This window comes from Prenolepis imparis, unplaced genomic scaffold, assembly GCF_030444845.1.
Source record: "Prenolepis imparis isolate NDT839.2.m4 unplaced genomic scaffold, iyPreImpa1.0 SCAF_1, whole genome shotgun sequence".
Taxonomy (NCBI): Eukaryota; Metazoa; Arthropoda; class Insecta; order Hymenoptera; family Formicidae; genus Prenolepis; species Prenolepis imparis.
Window position 1 is genome coordinate 1,479,625 of NW_028141159.1, and position 18,891 is coordinate 1,498,515.

Below are 18,891 nucleotides of genomic sequence, written 5' to 3' on the forward strand. Positions count from 1 at the left end.
GTCCATCACGCATGAAATTTAACGCCGGAGGCGTACGATTCTGCTACCACCACTCCCTTTAATTATCTTTGCTCTGGCGGGAGAACGGTCAGATAGCGGTGAAAGATTCACGACTGTCAGTACAGTTGTTAGAGACATTTTCTCTGCGAACGATGAGAGTCTGACAATGAGCGACATCTCGAAGCGTCTCAATTCGCCTCTTTCGTCAATTAATGCAATTTAATTGTTGTGTTATCGAACAGTGTGTATTATTGAACAGTTAGTGATATTAGCAGTTTTTCTTATTTGCCTAATTGTAATTTAGTGTACGGTATCTGCTACGAAAAATATCGATAATAAAAAGGTTTTTAAAGATGCGGAAAAAGAAATAGAGAAAAACGTGCACGCATTAGAAATTTATACCATTGCGTCTTAAGTCTCCAATTTGTTTATACTGACGCGACGGTAGGAAAATTTAGCTTCAAAAATTAATAAATTTAAAATAAACTCTATTCGTAAATTTTTATAATTATCTCGAGATAAGAAAGAAAGTTCATATTTAATATTAATATGATAGTATAATTTATATTAGAAATATGAAACATATAATTGAAAGACGGAGTGATTATCAAGGTTGAACCGTTGCTATTTATAAATATGATTCATACATATTTAACGTACAAAGTCGAAATACCATAAGAGCCTCGTATAAATAATTGCCTCTTAAATGGGAATTATGACTTGACTCTGTTATATAATTCTGATGAATGATTGGTCATAAAAAAAAATTAAATTAAATTTTTAAAGTTTAAAATTTAAAAAAATGTGACGCATTTTTGAATATTCTATAAATTAACAAACGTTAGAAATAACTCATTAGGTTTGTTCTTTTTAGCTGCACTGATGAACTAGTGCAGTAAGTTAGAATGAAACAAAATATATTTGTCTCACTTTAACTTATTGCACCAGTGTGTACTAGTGCACCATTTTATCGACCTATTATCGACAATGACTCGTAAATTATCGCAATTATCACTAATATTATCAGCTTGTTATTTAACGCAATCACAGCGAAAAGCCTGATCATGGTATATTATTATCTAACATTTAGATTGTACTGTACAAACGTTCGATCGGAGAGAGCTACCTCTCAAATCCAATATCCAATTCATGAAATTTTATCTTCGCAAGTTTATACAAAGTGATGTGTCATCTTGTTGTTACTGATTAATATTTTTTTCAGAGAGATAATAGAATTCATCGTTGCAATTGGCTAGCTACGAGAGTTACTTAAGTAGAGATTACGTAAGAATTGCGTTAACAAATTGGATGTAACGCGCGTTAAACGTGTTAGAACTGTGCCGACCATCAAATCAACATGAAGCTACTACTGTCGATTCTTTTCGCGATCCTAACCTGCGACCAAGTCGTTAATGGTTACCGGATCCTCGGACTGTTCCCGTTACATGGCAAGAGTCACTGGGTCATGCAGGAGGAATTGATGAAGGGCTTGGCGAAACGTGGCCATCAGGTAGACGTGGTTACGCATTTTCCGCTGAAGAAACCGATACCCAATTACACGGACATTAGCTTGGCAGGCAGTATGCCACACGTTATAAACAATCTTACATATGATGATATCAAAGGATTCGCCTCCACAAATATGTCCATGTTAGCTTTTATGGGAACGTCGGTTTGTGAGCTGATGGATCATCCCAAGTTGCGATCATTGATCGAGAATCCGCCGCAAGATCCTCCTTACGACATCGTCATTATAGAGGTATATGACTACTATTACTACTTTATGTGGTAAGAACATTTTTATCGTATATATTATATATTTATATGACGCTACCACCTGAACCGATCAAATCTGCATTAAAGCTTCTCCGAGGCTTTTCCAAGATTTTATGCGCTTTTCTCTTCAAATGTCAGATTATTTTACTCTTTGCAAATTCTTAACACCTTAATATCTTTATAATTAAACTTTGGATTTCTCTTTCAGTAAAACTCGCTTGACATTAAATGAACAGAGTAAAATCCCATTAATGATTCGCGCCTCAAGAGCTTAATTCGCGAAAGAAGCTTTTTTCTTCATTTTCTAGAAAAAACTGTTTGATATTTCGACATTTTTAGTAATAAACTATTAATCCTTTCATGTTTACCGAAAGAATCTATTATTTAAATATAATTCGATAGAAGAAATAAAAAGATATTTCGTGACAAAGTGCTTCATTTCAATAAATATACGTCGATAAAATCAGCTAGTGTACATTTTGCGTACATTTTTATTTACAATTATAAATGTTCTACGTAATCTTTTCTAATTATATGTTTTCAGAAGAGTTATAAAAAAATAATAAAAAAATAATTCAGAATCGATAAAATTTTTTTATCGCGCACAAATTACGTGAAGAAAGAAAGATAAAGAAGAAAACTGGATTTAATCAAATAATCATTTAATTATAAAACTTTACTTAAAGCTTGATTAAATGATAATTTGATTAAATCCAGAGACATATAGATAATTAATAAAGTTAAATAAAACGTGGTTAGTCTAAAAGCAAATATTACTTCATCAAAATTATTACAGCTTTTAACGAGCTGTTAATTAACTGACTCGCGCCACATCCCGTAATATGGCAAGGCTCTCTCATTAATTGTTAACTACTTATTAAATATTCATGATGAACCACAAACAACGCTATGTTAGATATTAAAATTGCAACATTTTAGTGCAACAAGGGGGAACAACTTCCGGACAGAGAAACTCTTGCCTCATTAATAATAATGACGATATTAATAATACTATTAATAATAATAATAATTTAGAGGCCACCGTAAAATCATTAATTCAAGTGCTCTTTTACGATATCTAATGGATATCGAAGTACTAGGTCGGGGTTATGTCCCAAAATTGACGATATCGTAAGAGATCTGTTATCAGAATTCGGTGTATGACTATGCATTTTTTGCGATTAATTTTACACTTTTTGCATATGGATGGTTTTACAATCGTAAAATGATTTTTCGAAAACTGATGAGTTCGCTAAAACAACCCATGAATTCGGAAGTTTGATACATTACGTAAATGAGTCGACTATATATGTATAATCTTACATCAACTTTGATTAATGATGCAAAAACAGAAGACACCTTGAAATGACCCGTGATACTATGCGATTACGCGAGCGCATGTTACGTCATATTATGCTATTATCTTTTAAATTATTTAGATAACAACTATTTAACTTGGAAAAAAAAAAAAAAAACTGCATATAATTTATTAAAGTGTGATTAATTAAATTAATTAATTCAATAATAATTTAATATAATAAATTACAAAATAGAAAATATAATTAGTTAATTTATATTATTTTCAATTTAATTTAATTATACATTTATGTTTGTTAAATATTAATCTAATAAATCACAAGTTAGGAGGTTGTAAGGATGAAAATAATATTATCGCTCTTATATGAAAGGTCTATTCGTTTCCCTGGCTGCACTGTCTTACCTTTTCGCGTTTAAAATATGATTATTTTGACCATTTGTGTGTGTATGCAGGTTTTATGTAAGAGATTCAAGAATGAAACAAGGAAAATGCAATTATAACAAGCTAGATGTAATGACACGTAAAATTGCGCCGCTCGATATAATAAAACGAGACCGTTTAAATCTCGTCACGAATTGTATGATACTTGTTGCGTTATTCAATTTACCTCATTCAACGCATATCACGGTATTTATAGGCTTTAACGAGCTATTATTTGTGTTTTCGAATTTGTATTCGCGAAATTCGATAAATCCTGTTGCCAAAATAAATCACGCGTCAAGCGACACCCCCTTCTGTGGACAAGGAGTCTTGGATCACGATGTAGCATTATATAATATTTGGTAGGAAGACAAGAGTATCTTATAACGTGAGCGCGCGTGTTAAATACGGCATCTTTACGGCGTATCAAGTTGCTCTCAGAGTATAATTAATATGATCATTATGCCTTCGCATCGTCATGTCTTTTTTTTCTCATCATCACTCGTAGTAACGTGCCATAATGGGACGTCGCTTCTCCTCTCTAAGTGTCACATCTTGTGACGTGTCAAAAATGTTGTTGACTTAACTACATACACGATTATTAACACACAATGCAGCTCAACTACACAGTACATTGCTAAATGGTCATGATGATGCATAATCGCGAAATTGTGCATTCCAATGTCAATCGCGAATGCGATAAAGAGACGTTACGTTCGCCGAATGATGCGAATAATTGATCGATGGATAAAAAATGTGTGTTTTGGTTCACAGCTGTTCGTGTCGCCGTGTTATCTGGCCTTCGGTCGTCATCTCAAAGTCCCTCTAGTCGGCACGGTTGCCAGCGTTTTTCACGACTGGTTAAACGAGGTGTCCGGCAATCCGCACAATCTCGCCTACGTCCCGAGCCTGTTTTCGATGTACAGTCAACAGATGACTTTCAAGGAACGACTGATGAACTTCCTGCTATCGAACTACATCTCTATGCAAATTAATTATTACACGAATTTGCAGCAACTGGGATTAGTGAAGAAACACCTTGGCATAGACGTGCCGCACATCAAGGATCTGTACAACGACGTGTCTTTGTATCTGGTCAATTCCCATCACTCGTTACACGGAATTAGGCCAATGACGACTAATGTGATCGAGGTCGGCGGTTTGCATCTCAAGGACGACGACCCGCCGTCGCCGGTATGTTTCAACGAAGATTGCTCTTTCCGCAATTTAATGTTATTCGTATAAAGCGTGTTAATTCTTCCTGCGTTTAACGAGATCTAACGTAATAGATTTTTTAAATAAATACACGGAGAGAATTTTCTCTTAGAATTTACCCTGAAAATCATGATAATCGTGGGACAATATGGTATGGAAAGAATTTTATGAGAATTTCTCTGATTAATATTTATCACAATAAACATAATCATTAATATTTATCACAATATACATTATCTACACGTTAAAATATAAAACATGTTTGAATAACTTTACCATGCAGTTTAGTAAAATTAATCAAACATGTTTTATATTTTATTGTGATAGATATTATTTATATTGTGATAAATATTACACTGTAAAAAAATTTAGTAAATTTACACAAATAATAGGTGTAAAAATTACATGATTAGTCTTGTAAATATAAGAAATCATGTAATTTTACAGAAATTATGTAATTCCACAAAATTATGTAGATTTATCTTTTATTATGTAAATATATCTTCTTTTATATGGAAACTTACGAAATAATATGATATTTTAAAGATTTTATGTAATTATCTAAATTTTTGTAATATTACTCAATACAACAGTAATATTCTATATATCGTGTTTAATAATATGTTTAATAATAATATGTTTAATAATAATATGTTTAATAATATGTTTAATAATACAATTATAAAAAAATATTTTATATTAATATCGTTTTATAATTTTACATACATATTGTAAATTTATTTTTGCAATCAGCTTAATTACAAATGAAGAAATTAATTTTACTTGTATATACTGCAAATTTACAAATGCGTGGAAATTTACAACTATTATAGTGGGTCTTAAAATTACCCACTATAATAGTTGTAATTTTACACAAAATTTTTTTACAGTGTAGATCATCAGAGAAATTCTCATAAAATTCTTTCCATACCGCATATTGTCCCACGATTACCATGATTTTCAAGGTAAATTTTAAGAGAAAATTCTCTCTATGTACAATTCCATCTACCCTCTCTTTTTATTCAAAACCGGAATAAAAGAATAACTATATAATTAAAATAATTATTTCGCAGAGAGAGAATGAAATTTCTGTTCAAATGAGTAAAATTACTTGATAATTAGGAGAAAGGAAATTTATGTTAATATAGATTTTAACGAACTGTTAAAGAACGAATTCAATATTTTTTTAAAAGATAAAATCTATATATTTTACTTTTTTTATTAAATGTAATATTTATTACATTTAATAATATTATACATTTATATAATATTATGATATATTATATAATTTGTGTGCACATTGATAAAGAATGAGCTGTTTTGTATTCTCTCTGTCATAAAATTTTCATTAAAAAAACGAATCTTTTTATTTCGATAATCATATGTAAATATGCATATAACAATTACGATAAATAGAAAAAGATGACTACAGCGTTTCGTCGCAAAAAAAAGATTGGCTTATTTCGCGATGTCATGTTTAAAAATATTACGTTTATAACATTAGGATGACTTATCGTAAACTACACAGAGAGAATTTTCTCTTAGAATTTACCCTGAAAATCATGGTAATCGTGGGACAATATGTGTGGAAAGAATTTTTCTGATTAATATTTATCACAATAAAAATAATAATATCTATCACAATAAAATATAAAACATGTTTGATTAATTTTACTAAACTGCATGCTGGTAAAATTACTCAAACATGTTTTATATTTTAACGTGTAGATATTATTATGTTTATTGTGATAAATATTAATCAGAGAAATTCTCATAAAATTCTTTCCATACCATATTGTCCCACGATTACCATGATTTTCAGGGTAAATTTTAAGAGAAAATTCTCTCCGTGTAGTTGCTCTAAAAGAAGTTTATACATATGCAGGAAGTGCAAAAATGGTTGGACGAAAGCAAGGACGGCTGCATTTACTTTACGTTCGGTTCCATGGTGAGGATCGAAACTTTCTCTAAAGAATTGATTCAACAAATCTACACTTCTTTCGAGAAGATCGCCCCGGTTCGCGTGCTGATGAAAGTCGCGAAGAAAGAAGATCTGTTGCCAGGATTACCAAAGAACGTCATGACGCAATCTTGGTTCCCGCAGATCTCCGTTCTGAGTACGTAATTATTGCTAATACACATAATAACAGAGTTATATAAATATGATGCGTATACATATATATGACGATGATGCATTTACATAATGCTTGCTTCCGAGTAATCTTCATTAGAATCATTATTTGCGATAAAAAAATTCGCGATTTATGCACTCTGTAATAACATTTGCATAGAAATTGAGTAATCTTACTAAAAAAATATTATTCCGATCAAATTTTCTCGTAATAAAAATTTTATAATTTGTAATCTCTGTTTTCTCGCATAATGTAGAAGTTTCAAACAGGGAGAAAGAGATTTCAAAATTTTAGCCATTTACATTAAACGGAAAATATTATTATCAGTTAAAAAGAAAATATTTGTACCATGTTTCAGAAAAAAAGAAATTCGAAAATTTAATGTTTCAGAAAAAGTATTGTGTGTCGAGAGTCGAATTTCGGGAAAATATTCAAGTAAATTCGAAATCATATATTTTTCTTTCAGGAAAATAGCAATGTTGAAAAATCGATCCTTTATTTGTTTATACGAAAAGATTCTCTCGGCTTTTAAGTGAAAATTTACGTCGTCGATTGTTTTGCGAGCTGTGCATTTGTTGGACGCATCTGATCGCGATAACCCCGCGCAATATAATAAAAGAAAAAAATTAATATTCATATAAATTCGACAGAACACAAAAATATACGCGCTTTCATTACGCACGGCGGCGGTATGGGAACACAAGAGGCGGTCTATTGCGGAGTGCCTATGATAGGCATCCCCCTGTTCGGCGATCAAAGCATCAATATTCAAAATTATGTCCACAAGAAGGTGGCTATCTCGCTCGAGTCAATACAGGACGTTACAGAGGAGAAATTAACTTCGGCATTAAATAACATCTTGAAGGATCCCTCCTATCGGTAAGTGTAACTATGAACGTCGAAACTTAAACACGGTTATCCATTAATCGTAACATGTTCAACCGAAATTAATGAAATCATAACATTGATCATGCGGATATGCACACACAGGAATGAAGTTCAAATTTAGCTAGATAATTGATATTTCAAAAGTTGCACAACAAATATTATTTTCAAATAATTATCTTTTAAAATTAAAATTTATATATTTTTTTCAATATTATTAAAATTTTTATTTATGAATGTGCGTCTATTATATATTTAACTTTATTTATTAGATTTATTACTAATCTTTGATCAATTATTTTAACTTACTAACTTTACTATTGGTTTATTTCTTCCAAAAATTAAATAATTTTGTTTAATGAAGAGAACTTTACTTAGTTAGAGTTAACGTGATAAAATTGTACAACTTGGCAGTTACATGTCGAGGGGACTTGAAAAGTCGAGATCCAGTAGCTTTAAATCTTATTAGCTTGTGCTATATCGATCCACGACCGGTTGGATATAACGCGGAACAAACAGAGCGTGTCTTCTCTATTGTGACCAAATCTTGCTTACCTCTCCAATGCATATCGCGAGTCAATTCTAGTCAATCGGTATGTACCTTAAAATTCCACGTTCGTTCCGCCTGCATGAATCCACAGGAATTGTGCATAAAAATCGAAGGACAAACACTTCAACTCGGCAGGACACGAAGGAGACGATAAAAATACTTTTCTTTCTTTTTTTTTCTTTTAAGATTGAAGCTAGGTATATCTCGCGTCGAATGGAAATCTTTGTAACGCGATTAAAAAAACATTGTACGATTACACGCTTTCGCGTTTTGCCGTAATTGCTTTTTCTGTAAACATCGCTCTTGCTATATCGATATCCGAGTGAATATCTTTCTACCTCTCTTGCACGTTTCAGTGAGAATGCACAGAAGCTGTCAAAGAGGTTCCTCGATCGACCGACAAGCGCCTTGAACACGTCCATATTTTGGGTAGAATACGTCGCAAAATACGGAAACGTGCTTCAATCACCGGCCCTTAATCTCAATTGCTGGCAACGCAACCTACTGGACGTTTACGCCTTTTTACTTGCCGTCATCATTACTACACTTGGTGTCGTACTGTTTGTCCTATGCAAATTGAAGAACCTTTTGTTTGGATCGCGCGTTTGTGCAAAGAAGGACAGTGCAGCCATTAAGTCGAAGAAGAACAAGTGAAGAAACTCTGTAGATGTTATTTCATTTTTTTCTTTTTTTACCTTTATCGTATTTTTTACCTTCCGGATTCGTGATTTTTCCGGAAGTATTATTATCGTCAGCCTGACATTCACAAAAAACGACCATTGTTCAGAAGACGACGCTGTTGAGAGCATCATTATCTCCCGCATTCGATGCTGTATATCGAGCGTATTTTAACAAAATATATTTTTAATTAATTACACAGTTCTGCGTGTTGTTTCTGATATAATGTATCATACAACTCGCGTTAATTATCGCGTGAGATGCAGCCCGCGCATATGCGTTCGACATGCATCGCGTGGATTGCACATGCACGCGTATGTATAACACGCCAATATACTTTCATGTCTCTCTCTCTCTACTCGAAATTAACAACAAAACGTCTAATTTAAATCAGATACACGTCAACGTGTAATCACTATTAATCGATCGAGCACCAAGTCGAAGCAAATGAGAAGAAGAGGGAGAGGGTTTGGGGGGCTGAAAAATTCGCATACAATGGGGACGCGAATACAATTTCGCGATTTTTGCAATTTTTGCTTGATGTATCTCTCTCTCAACGGGATTTCGCTCTTATTTTTAAATATAAAAAAAAAAGATACTTTACCCGGCAGCGGCGTCGTATTCGCGTTCAGCTTCATGCAGTCTTGCTCGCGTTCCAGTACAATCCGACGAAGTTCCTCGTCGAGCAACGTGCTACCCACCGTGGTGTTTCCCGCCATCTGTTCGGCAAACAACGGGTAGAATATTAATGAGTTACAGTGTGGCAAAAAGTAAGGTAAATAATAAATGGTTGTTACAATAGTTATGACACAACTTCACTTGCTCGCCGTAAGGCTACTTAACATGCGTCACGATCTACGACAAAGGAGAGAAAATCCAAGTGCCTCAAATTTACGCTTTGCGTTAATTAAACCGTGTTGCGGAGAGTAGTCGAAAAAAGTATTAAAAAAGATAATTAATTGAAAACTCTATAAACTACATATTGTAGAATTTCAGAGATATATCGAATAAAATTTATATATTAAATAAAAAATAAATATAAAATTATCTCGGCCGTAAAATCTGTTCGGCAAACAACGGATAGAAAATTAATGAGTTACAGTGTGGCAAAAAGTAAGGTAAATAATAAATGGTTGTTACAATAGTTATGACACAACTTCACTTACTCGCCGTAAGGCTACTTAGCATGCGTCACGATCTACTACTAAAGGAGAGAAAAGTGCCTCAAATTGACGCTTAATTTTTTATATATTCTCTTGTATGTTAAGAATATCTAATAAGAATATCTCTTTTTAGAGGATTTTTCTCTTAAATTAAGAGGATCCTTTTGGCACCTATTTTAGTGGAAAATATTATAAAGATAAGTGGTATATACTTAAGATAAAAATTAATTTTTTTCGGTGTACTTAACATATACGATCTACGGTAAAGGAGAGAAAACCCAAGTGCCTTAAATTGACGTTTTGCGTTAATTAAACCGTGTTGCGGAGAGTAGTCGAAAAAAGTATTAAAAAAGATATAAAGATAATTAATTGAAAACTCTATAAACTACATATTGTAGAATTTCATAGATATATCGAATAAAATTTATATATTAAATGAAAAATAAATATATAAAATCATCTCGGCCGTAAAATATAATTTTGTATACAAGATATTGTAATTATGAATAAAAGATATAATTATGAACAAGGAAGATGTTATAATTATAGATATTATAAAATCAATTCTAAAATTCCGTGTGCTGTGTTGTTTCGATTCAACATTATATTTTCATTACGTTCTCTACATATTCTCTCTGCATTTACGTCCGATTGCATCAGTTCTCTGACACGATATTCATTATAACATGGGGAATTTGCCGATTATATTCGTAAAGGTCGTCGTCGCTTCAATATAATATTGTCGCGCGACGCGTGATTGTCGCGAAACTTCGCAGAGATGATATAAATCATCGCCGTTGGTGATGTATTTCGACGTATTATCGAGGAAATCGTTTCATTGAGATCCGACACGGCCTGTGATAACTTTATTGCATAGAAATGAACGTTATTGCATCCGGTCAAAGCAACATCCGCGATATGAAATAACGAGGCGAAACGTTTTACGACAAAGCCATTTAAGCACTAGACGAGGAATCGTTGAAAGTTTGTCGTGCGAATAATCGCCCAATTCCCGATATTAATTATTTCTGATCGCGCGTCATAATTGACATTGATTGGAAAACGCATAATCCAAAATGCAATCTCTATAAAATACCTTACGCAATTTTTCGCAATGATGAAAAATTAATTAAAACGATAAAAAAATTACATTTAAGGCTCCTGGGTGCTCACCGCGGCCATATTGGAATCGTGACGTCAGAGGCGAGAAATAACACGAGATTTCTTAGATGCCATTTTTAAATAAAAACATATTTGCATAAAATAACACTTAAGATCTTTTTAATAGACTTGTAAAAAACGTCGAAAACTATTATTTTCCCTTGACAGTCAATCAACAACCGTAAAATGATGGAGATATCAGACTTTGACATGCGGAATGACTGCGCATGTGCAAAGACCAGACGGACTGGGCCTCATAATATTACATTTTACAGCTGTTGATTGATTATAAAGGGAAAAGGATAGTTTTCGGCGTTTTTTACAAGTGTATTAAAGAGATCTTAAATGTTATTTTATGCAAATATGTTTTTATTTATAGAAATGGCATCTAAAAAATTTTAGCGTGTGTTTTCTCGCCTCTGACGTCACGATTCCGACATGATCGACAAGGTACCAGGAGCTTTAAATAAAATATTTTACCTTATTTCTTTCTTTTGTATTAAAATAAAATATAATACACACACAGAAAGTTTTATACTAATTTATATCGTATATATTAATAAATATATAAATATGCATAATTATATACTAAGTATTGCTTAGTTTGAGGTATAATCAACATAAAAATGTATTATTGTCACGCTTCATATAACGTAGTAAATAAGCATAGTGCCCAGGTGACAGACGTTATCGGCTTTGCAGTGCATACATTTATTACTCAGCCCACGCAGCACTTTACTCTTATTCATTAATTAATTAGTTCAGACTATTATGCAATGTGTCGCCGTATTGGGATTACGTTGCAGATCTAAACGAACAAAAGCTGCTGGTTATTTATGCAACACATAATTTATTTCATCTAATAAGTAGGATCTTAAACAAGGGATATAATAGAAATGAATAATGGAAATGTAATGGACTAATGGAGCATTCATTCAAAAGATAAAAATAAAATAAAATTTATATTAATCATGTACGTATATTACCTACAATTTCACAAAATATTTTTTAATAAACGCCAATCGACACTTTATTTAAAATAATGGATAAAACAGTTATTAACAATACTGCAAAAAAAAAAAACGTACTTGATAGAGCGATTTAAAACAATTTTAATGCGAAACCAGTTTATACGCATAAAAATATTAATTGAATGAAAACAGAATGCAACATATTTGATGAGAACTTTTCGGTATGAATTTTTCTCTTACCGCTATTATATATATTTGATTTCATGCCATCCGTAAACCATTTCCAAACCGCTCTTCGACAAACACGAGCGACAAATATCGATGATTATTCGCGAAAAATCGGCGTTCCCATATCTCATATAAACGACACAATTCTCCCTAAATCAAACGATTCGGTAAATAATGACCCGTCAATTAACATTCAATTAAACGCGTTCGTTTGCCAGAAGATTCATGAATTTACATTTCGCTGAAATTTCACACCGCGTGTCAAAAACGCGTGTCAAAAACGTGCACGCATATATTTATACGTCGCTGTATAATACTTCACGGCAAGTAACATCACACCATTTGAGTGTGAAACGGGATATTCAATGCAATGTACATATGCAAAAGCGCCGTTTGCGCTTTTAAAATTGATGCAAAATAAAACAAGACGCGTGTTAATGATTATGCAAGTGACTACGAAAAATACTTGAACGCGCGAAAATACTTGCATAGAGCAGGACTTATAAAAGAGTTTTATTTTTAAAAGTTTTTAAAAAGTTTGTAAAGCGTCATTGTCGGTTTTCAAAAGAGTTGAAGCATTCTGCGCGATCGTCACGTATTGTCACATTTTGCCGGAATATCTTATTACGCGAAAGAGAGAAAACGGATACTTTATCGTTTGAACATTTTACGGATTGTAAGTGTGCGATACGTGTCTAAGAAAGCGAAAAGTAAAAAAAAGTAAAAAAAAAAAAAACAAAAATAAAATTGGGTGAGATCAAAACCGAAAGTAACAAGATTTCGACGTTGAATTATGGAACGGGCTTCTCTATTTTAACACTGGTTCAGCTGCCTCGCTAACTCAATCCCGAGGCAATCAGTTCTTTTTTATTCCTTTTTTTTTTTTTTAAAGCTTTAACCCATTTTCCACCGAATATTTTTCACGCTAAATATAGTCAATCTATTTTGAATTTTATTTAAATGAATATCGAATAAACAACTGCGAATTGCGAAAGCGCTTTTGAATCTGTTTGTATATTTCACGCGAAAAAAATGTATCTTATTTCCTGACGATATTGATATTAGTGTCGTATTTAGGTGAATCAAATTCGAGGAATCGCAAAATTAAAAAAATTAAAATTAAACATCCATATTTAACGTTAAGTGATAAGAATATAAGCTTTCGTATCTCCTTTTATGTTTCGAGATAACAAGCATCGACCAACTAACATTGCCCATAACCTTAGAACGTGCACAAGAATTTTTTACGAATACAATACGTTTAGCAAATAGCAACCTGTTGCAGAACATATGTAGAGGCATATATTCTAAAGAGATCACGCTCTTACATTATGCCAATGGTATCTACGTTTATTATAGGTATAAGACACAGTATAGCACGCACGTACACTATACCTGCGATAAAGCACTATCGTCTAATTGCTTTCAGTGCGCTCGTAATATATGTATATGTACGAAAACAAAAGAGTTAAATATGATTTAAAAAATGATAGAAGTTTTATATAATAATTAATATTTGAAAAAAAAAGTAATTATCACACGTAACCCAATGTTTCATTCATCCTTCAAATAAATATTTAATAAAACGCATGAATATATTGCATATAATTATTTTTAAAAATTAATTAAATTTTCAGATTTTTCAATAATGTGATAAAAATTTAATTTTGATCTACATAATTTAAATTGTTATAAATTTTATACAAGCGCAATGCTATTTCACACATATCTATATAGAAATGTTAATTAATACAAATATGTGATATTATATTATAGATATTCCAAATATTTTGAAATAAAATCTAAAATATTTTACATGTACATACATAATATTATGAAATAATTTAAAATGTGAACGAGACGCGAAGATAAATGACCAATTAATTTCACGAGACAAATATTGAATAAGTCTTAAATTATTCATCCCCCCATACCATCGTCCAGGATGCTCGGATCTTCGCTTCTCCTTCATGACACTTGCGAAAACACGGTTTTAATTACTTAAAATCGCGCGCCCAATAATGAGTAAAATGCGACATTCTTGCATTCATAAATTTCATGCGACGCGTATTTTATATTACATCGCGATGAGAAAATAAATGTGAAAGTTATCGATCCACTCGAAAATCACACGGGCCAAATTGACGGCTATTTCTGTTAATAAAATAATGTACGCTTGCATTTTAGAGAAATGTTATTATTTCGCGTTATAATATAAGTGAATCAATATACAATTTAAAATAAAAAATAAATATATAAGCGAGTTAAATATTCGAAAATATAATTAAAATTTGTGTGCGACAGATTTTTCAAGTGAATAAATCTCGCGAAATCTTGTACGCGTTTTTTGACAACAATGCGCGAATGGCGATTTTTTGACGTGACGCATCGTTGATAATAATTAAAATTTTATTAATAACGTCTATTTTTATTAATTATATTTTTATTAAAACGCTTATTTTTATTAATTAAATACGTCGCGATATCACTCCATTCAAAGCCGATCAGTGGTTTACCCGGGACATTTTGTTAATAACCAAAAAATACGTAAATGACATCTTTATCGCGATACTGCGCGATATACTATGCGGGATGCGGGTCGAGTTAATGGCTAATTAAACGCGACAAAACCGACGAGAAAATACACAATCGATATTCAATATTGTAAGCATAGTACATTTCCTATGCGAAATGGACGTATTATATAATAATCGATCGATATATCGTGCCTCTCTATTATCTCAACGAAATAGTCATCGTCGCACGAGACGATTCTTACGCATCGGTCACCGCAGGAGTTAATTAAGTGTGCGGACTGATCAATAACACTGTTCAACAAAAAATGACTTTTTTTCGAACGTCGGAACGAGACTAGTCGTTTCTTATAGTAGTTTTTTGGACGCTGAACACGAATCTGGTTTCCAAATTGCTCCGTCACGTCACAATTTTGAGAAATTTGCAATTAAAGTTGCAAAAAGGGCTATTTTCATGAACTTTGTCATATTATAGCTAGAATATGTGTTGGAGAAGTTTTCTTGCAATCAAAATAAAGTATATTGTTAGAACTTTCGACCCTCAAAAGGAATTTTCGATGTCGCTTATGGTTAATAAGATATCCATGGTTAAATGTGAGGTGTCTTGCGGAAGTTAGCTATGACTCGTCATTAACGATTTATCAAGTAGCTTTTAAGTATATGTTTATTTAAACTTAAGGCTTTTTTAGATTAGAATTGTCAAATTTAAAATGATGGACTCAATATGACGGATGACAAAACTTAAAAGATTTCAATCTAAACATTTTTTAAACATATTATAAGTTCTCCATTTTGAATTTGACAACTTTGACATTGGATTCGTATTCAGCGACCTAAAAAACCTTAAGTTTAAATAAACATACTTAAAAGCTACTTGGTAAATCGTATCGTTAATGACGAGTTAACAGCTAACTTTCGCAATACGCCTCATATTTAACCATGGATATTTTATTAACTGATATCAAAAATTCCTTTTGAGGGTCGAAAGTCCTAACAATACTTTATTTTAATTAATAAAACTTTTCACACATTGTAGCTATAATATGACAAAGTTGGAAAAAATAGCCCTTTTTGCAATTTTAATTGCAAATTTCTCAGAATTGTGACGTGATGAAGCAATTTGGAAACCAGATTTATGTTCAGCGTCCAAAAAACTATAAGAAACGACTAGTCTCGATCCAGTGTTTTTTTTTTGTTGAACAGTGAATAGTTCTAATTATGAAGAATAATTATAAAGAATATCATAAGTATTAAAAATCGCGTTTCGAAAAATACGCCATTGCTGCAGACAAATGTGATATACATAAAAATTTGGCGCTCGATATCGTGTTAGCATTCCTCGAGACAAACACTACAAATAAGGAATTGCCACGACGCGTAAGAAATAGCAACGTGTCCTTTTTTTATATACTTGGTAGGGGGTGAGTCAGTGCGGCGTGTTAGAATTTCTTCTCCCTCAACGAAAGGTATCTGGAGGAAGGAGAGGGAAAGGAGTAGAGAACCCCGATTCGCGCAGGGAGGTGGAAAGGTCATTATTTTTCCGTCAACGTTCGTATATTAGGAAGTTGTATTATTACACCCCTTCTCCCATAAAATTAGTTTTTTTCACAGATTATCGGCTCGCGCGATTAATTAATTTCTGCTTTATTAACGATTCGAAAAGCGTACTCGAAGGCTATTATCGCGGAATAAATATTTCGCCTAATTTACACTTCAAGCAGAATTCGAAATGAATCGCGAGGAAACACGAATTATAAATCAGCATTAATATTCTAACATTTCGCGCTTTGAATTTTTCGCGGATTTAAATGACAATTCGTCCATGATTTTTCTAAATTCGAAAATATAAATCGCAGAATCGAACGACTGTCGAGCGAAAAATCATGGGTAAATATTGACAAAAGGGGACTTCACTGTTAGACTACGTACAAATTTTAATTTTTACAAATCTTTTTTTTGTTAATAACTTTCTTCTTAAGAAGGAGCGACGGCTAAAATTTGTTGGAGGTTACTCAGTCCTATGACCTTGACAACATATGTCAAGGTCAAGGTGATTGGGGCTGGGTCCCCTTTTGTCAATATTTACCAAATCATGATACATTAATTGTTTATCAACAATTAATTTGAGAGAAATTCCAAAAATATTTCGCATTTATTTCTTGCAATAGGTGCCGTTAAATATTTCGCGGCGACAATTGTATTAAATATTTCGCATTTATATTTTTGTGTTAAATATTTCGAAGTAACAATGAATATACATACATATATACATATGTCAACTATTCGGCATTCTAACTTACGGCGTAATAGCTCGCTATTGTTATTGTTACTGTTATATTTACATCGCGCAGCCTTGGTATTACGACGGGATTCGAATGAGTATAGGTAGTATCGCGTGTTGCTCCGTAATATTCGCTTGTTATCATTACTTTTTAAAATGTGATCACCCTTTACACAAACAATAATTTTATTATTACATTAGCAACGATTATTAGCTCGTAAAATTTATTAATTCCCGCGATGAACGAGTATCGCGGCAACGATTTATCCGAGAGAGAGTAACGAAAAGATACGATGTATATAAATTGTTGATTAAAATACATGCATTTCGCATTGGAAATGTACTATGTTTACAATATCGAATATTACACTTATTGTAAATATTGCATTTATATATTTTCTGTCGATCCATTGTGACTTAATTAATCAATAAATCGACGCACATTGCCCAATATTAGAGAAAGAAAGAGAGAGAGAGAGAGAGAGAGAGAAAGAGACCGACTAATGCAAATAATTTTATATTTCATGTTTTAAATCATTAACAAAATGTCACGGATACAGTATAGATCGATTCCGAATCGAGTAATATCGCGACGCGTTTATTTAGCAGAGATAAACATTAATAAATTATTTTTATCAACAATAAGTCACATAAACTTGGCATTTACACACATCATTGTTAAAACGCGCACATTTATTCGTTCGAAATCTATCGGTAAATCTATATTATTGCAGTTGACGGATATTTATGTCTCATATTAATTTGTATAATTGTTTACTCGTTACTTACATGTTATAAAGAATAATACGTTATGTAAATTTGGTTGTGCGATCGAGTCAAACAGATCGTGATTTTTGCGTTATCCTCTTGTCGCGACAAACATAATAAAATGCGTGTTGCGTGATTAACGTCGGTAGTGCCATGCAAAGTGTCACGCGATTATATTCCGCTGATTATTGTGCGCGCGTGATCGTAATTAAAAGTGTTTTCGCGAGCGAGAAGCAGCGAAGGATGAACAAGAGAGAAGGCGAAGGAAAACATGTGTGTGAGGTGAGTAATTTAAAAATTATTTAATATTTGTTACTCGTGAAATTTTAATTGCTCATTTATCTTTGCTTTGTGATTAAATATTATTGTTAGATGCAATTTTGATGCATCTTGAATTATAATATGCGAAGTAATACAAAATTTAACGTGTGACACATATGTAATTTAAATTTACACGTAAAATGTAAAATAATTCAGATTTTGTTTAAAAATTTTTAAATATTAATGCCGTTTCTAGTAGAATAAATAAAAACGGGCGTAATAAAGCAAACAAATTTTATATTGAGAGATTTTTGGAAATCTTTTTGTTTTAATAAGAAAAAGAGATGTATTGTTGTTGTATCAAATGCAACGCGGTAACATATAACCGCTGATTTATCGCTTTCCATTTGCGTAGCCCATTTTGTAAATGAATCAAATTTCAATTTGGAGTCCAATGTGATATATATGCTTTGAGTCAAACTGTTTCTATAAAAATGAATGATAGACGATATTGCACAATACCAAATATATAATTCAAAAGTCTTCGAAA

At 32.2% G+C, this 18,891-nt stretch overlaps 2 protein-coding genes across 12 annotated transcripts in view; one reads left to right on the top strand and one right to left on the bottom strand.

Annotated features, from left to right (window-relative positions):
- Positions 1-18,891, bottom strand: part of Dh31-r (Diuretic hormone 31 Receptor) — a 111,435-nt gene that overhangs the window by 73,232 nt on the left and 19,312 nt on the right. For all 9 annotated transcript variants that reach the window (XM_083047355.1, XM_083047358.1, XM_083047346.1 and 6 more), the window contains one exon: positions 9,579-9,693. In XM_083047355.1, coding sequence (XP_082903481.1) covers positions 9,579-9,693 — 115 coding nt within the window. The remainder of the gene's footprint in view (positions 1-9,578; positions 9,694-18,891) is intronic.
- Positions 87-9,175, top strand: LOC145941267 (UDP-glucosyltransferase 2). 3 transcript variants are annotated; one of them, XM_083047306.1, is made up of 6 exons: positions 87-241; positions 1,223-1,759; positions 4,289-4,708; positions 6,615-6,846; positions 7,512-7,740; positions 8,653-9,175. In XM_083047306.1, the coding sequence occupies exons 2-6, from the start codon at positions 1,358-1,360 to the stop codon at positions 8,948-8,950; spliced, it is 1,581 nt and encodes a 526-aa protein (XP_082903432.1). In that variant the 5' UTR covers positions 87-241; positions 1,223-1,357; the 3' UTR covers positions 8,951-9,175. The 3 variants fall into 3 exon arrangements, with proteins under 3 accessions (XP_082903432.1, XP_082903424.1, XP_082903441.1); XM_083047298.1 differs by having other exon boundaries at positions 104-258; XM_083047315.1 differs by lacking the exon at positions 87-241 and adding an exon at positions 329-444.

Coding starts and splice junctions, on each gene's coding strand:
- LOC145941267 (XM_083047306.1), top strand. CDS start 1,358: ATGAAGCTACTACTGTCGATTCTTTTCGCGATCCTAACCTGCGACCAA. Junction 4,709..6,614: donor ACGACGACCCGCCGTCGCCG/GTATGTTTCAAC, acceptor ATACATATGCAG/GAAGTGCAAAAATGGTTGGA. Junction 6,847..7,511: donor CCCGCAGATCTCCGTTCTGA/GTACGTAATTAT, acceptor TAAATTCGACAG/AACACAAAAATATACGCGCT.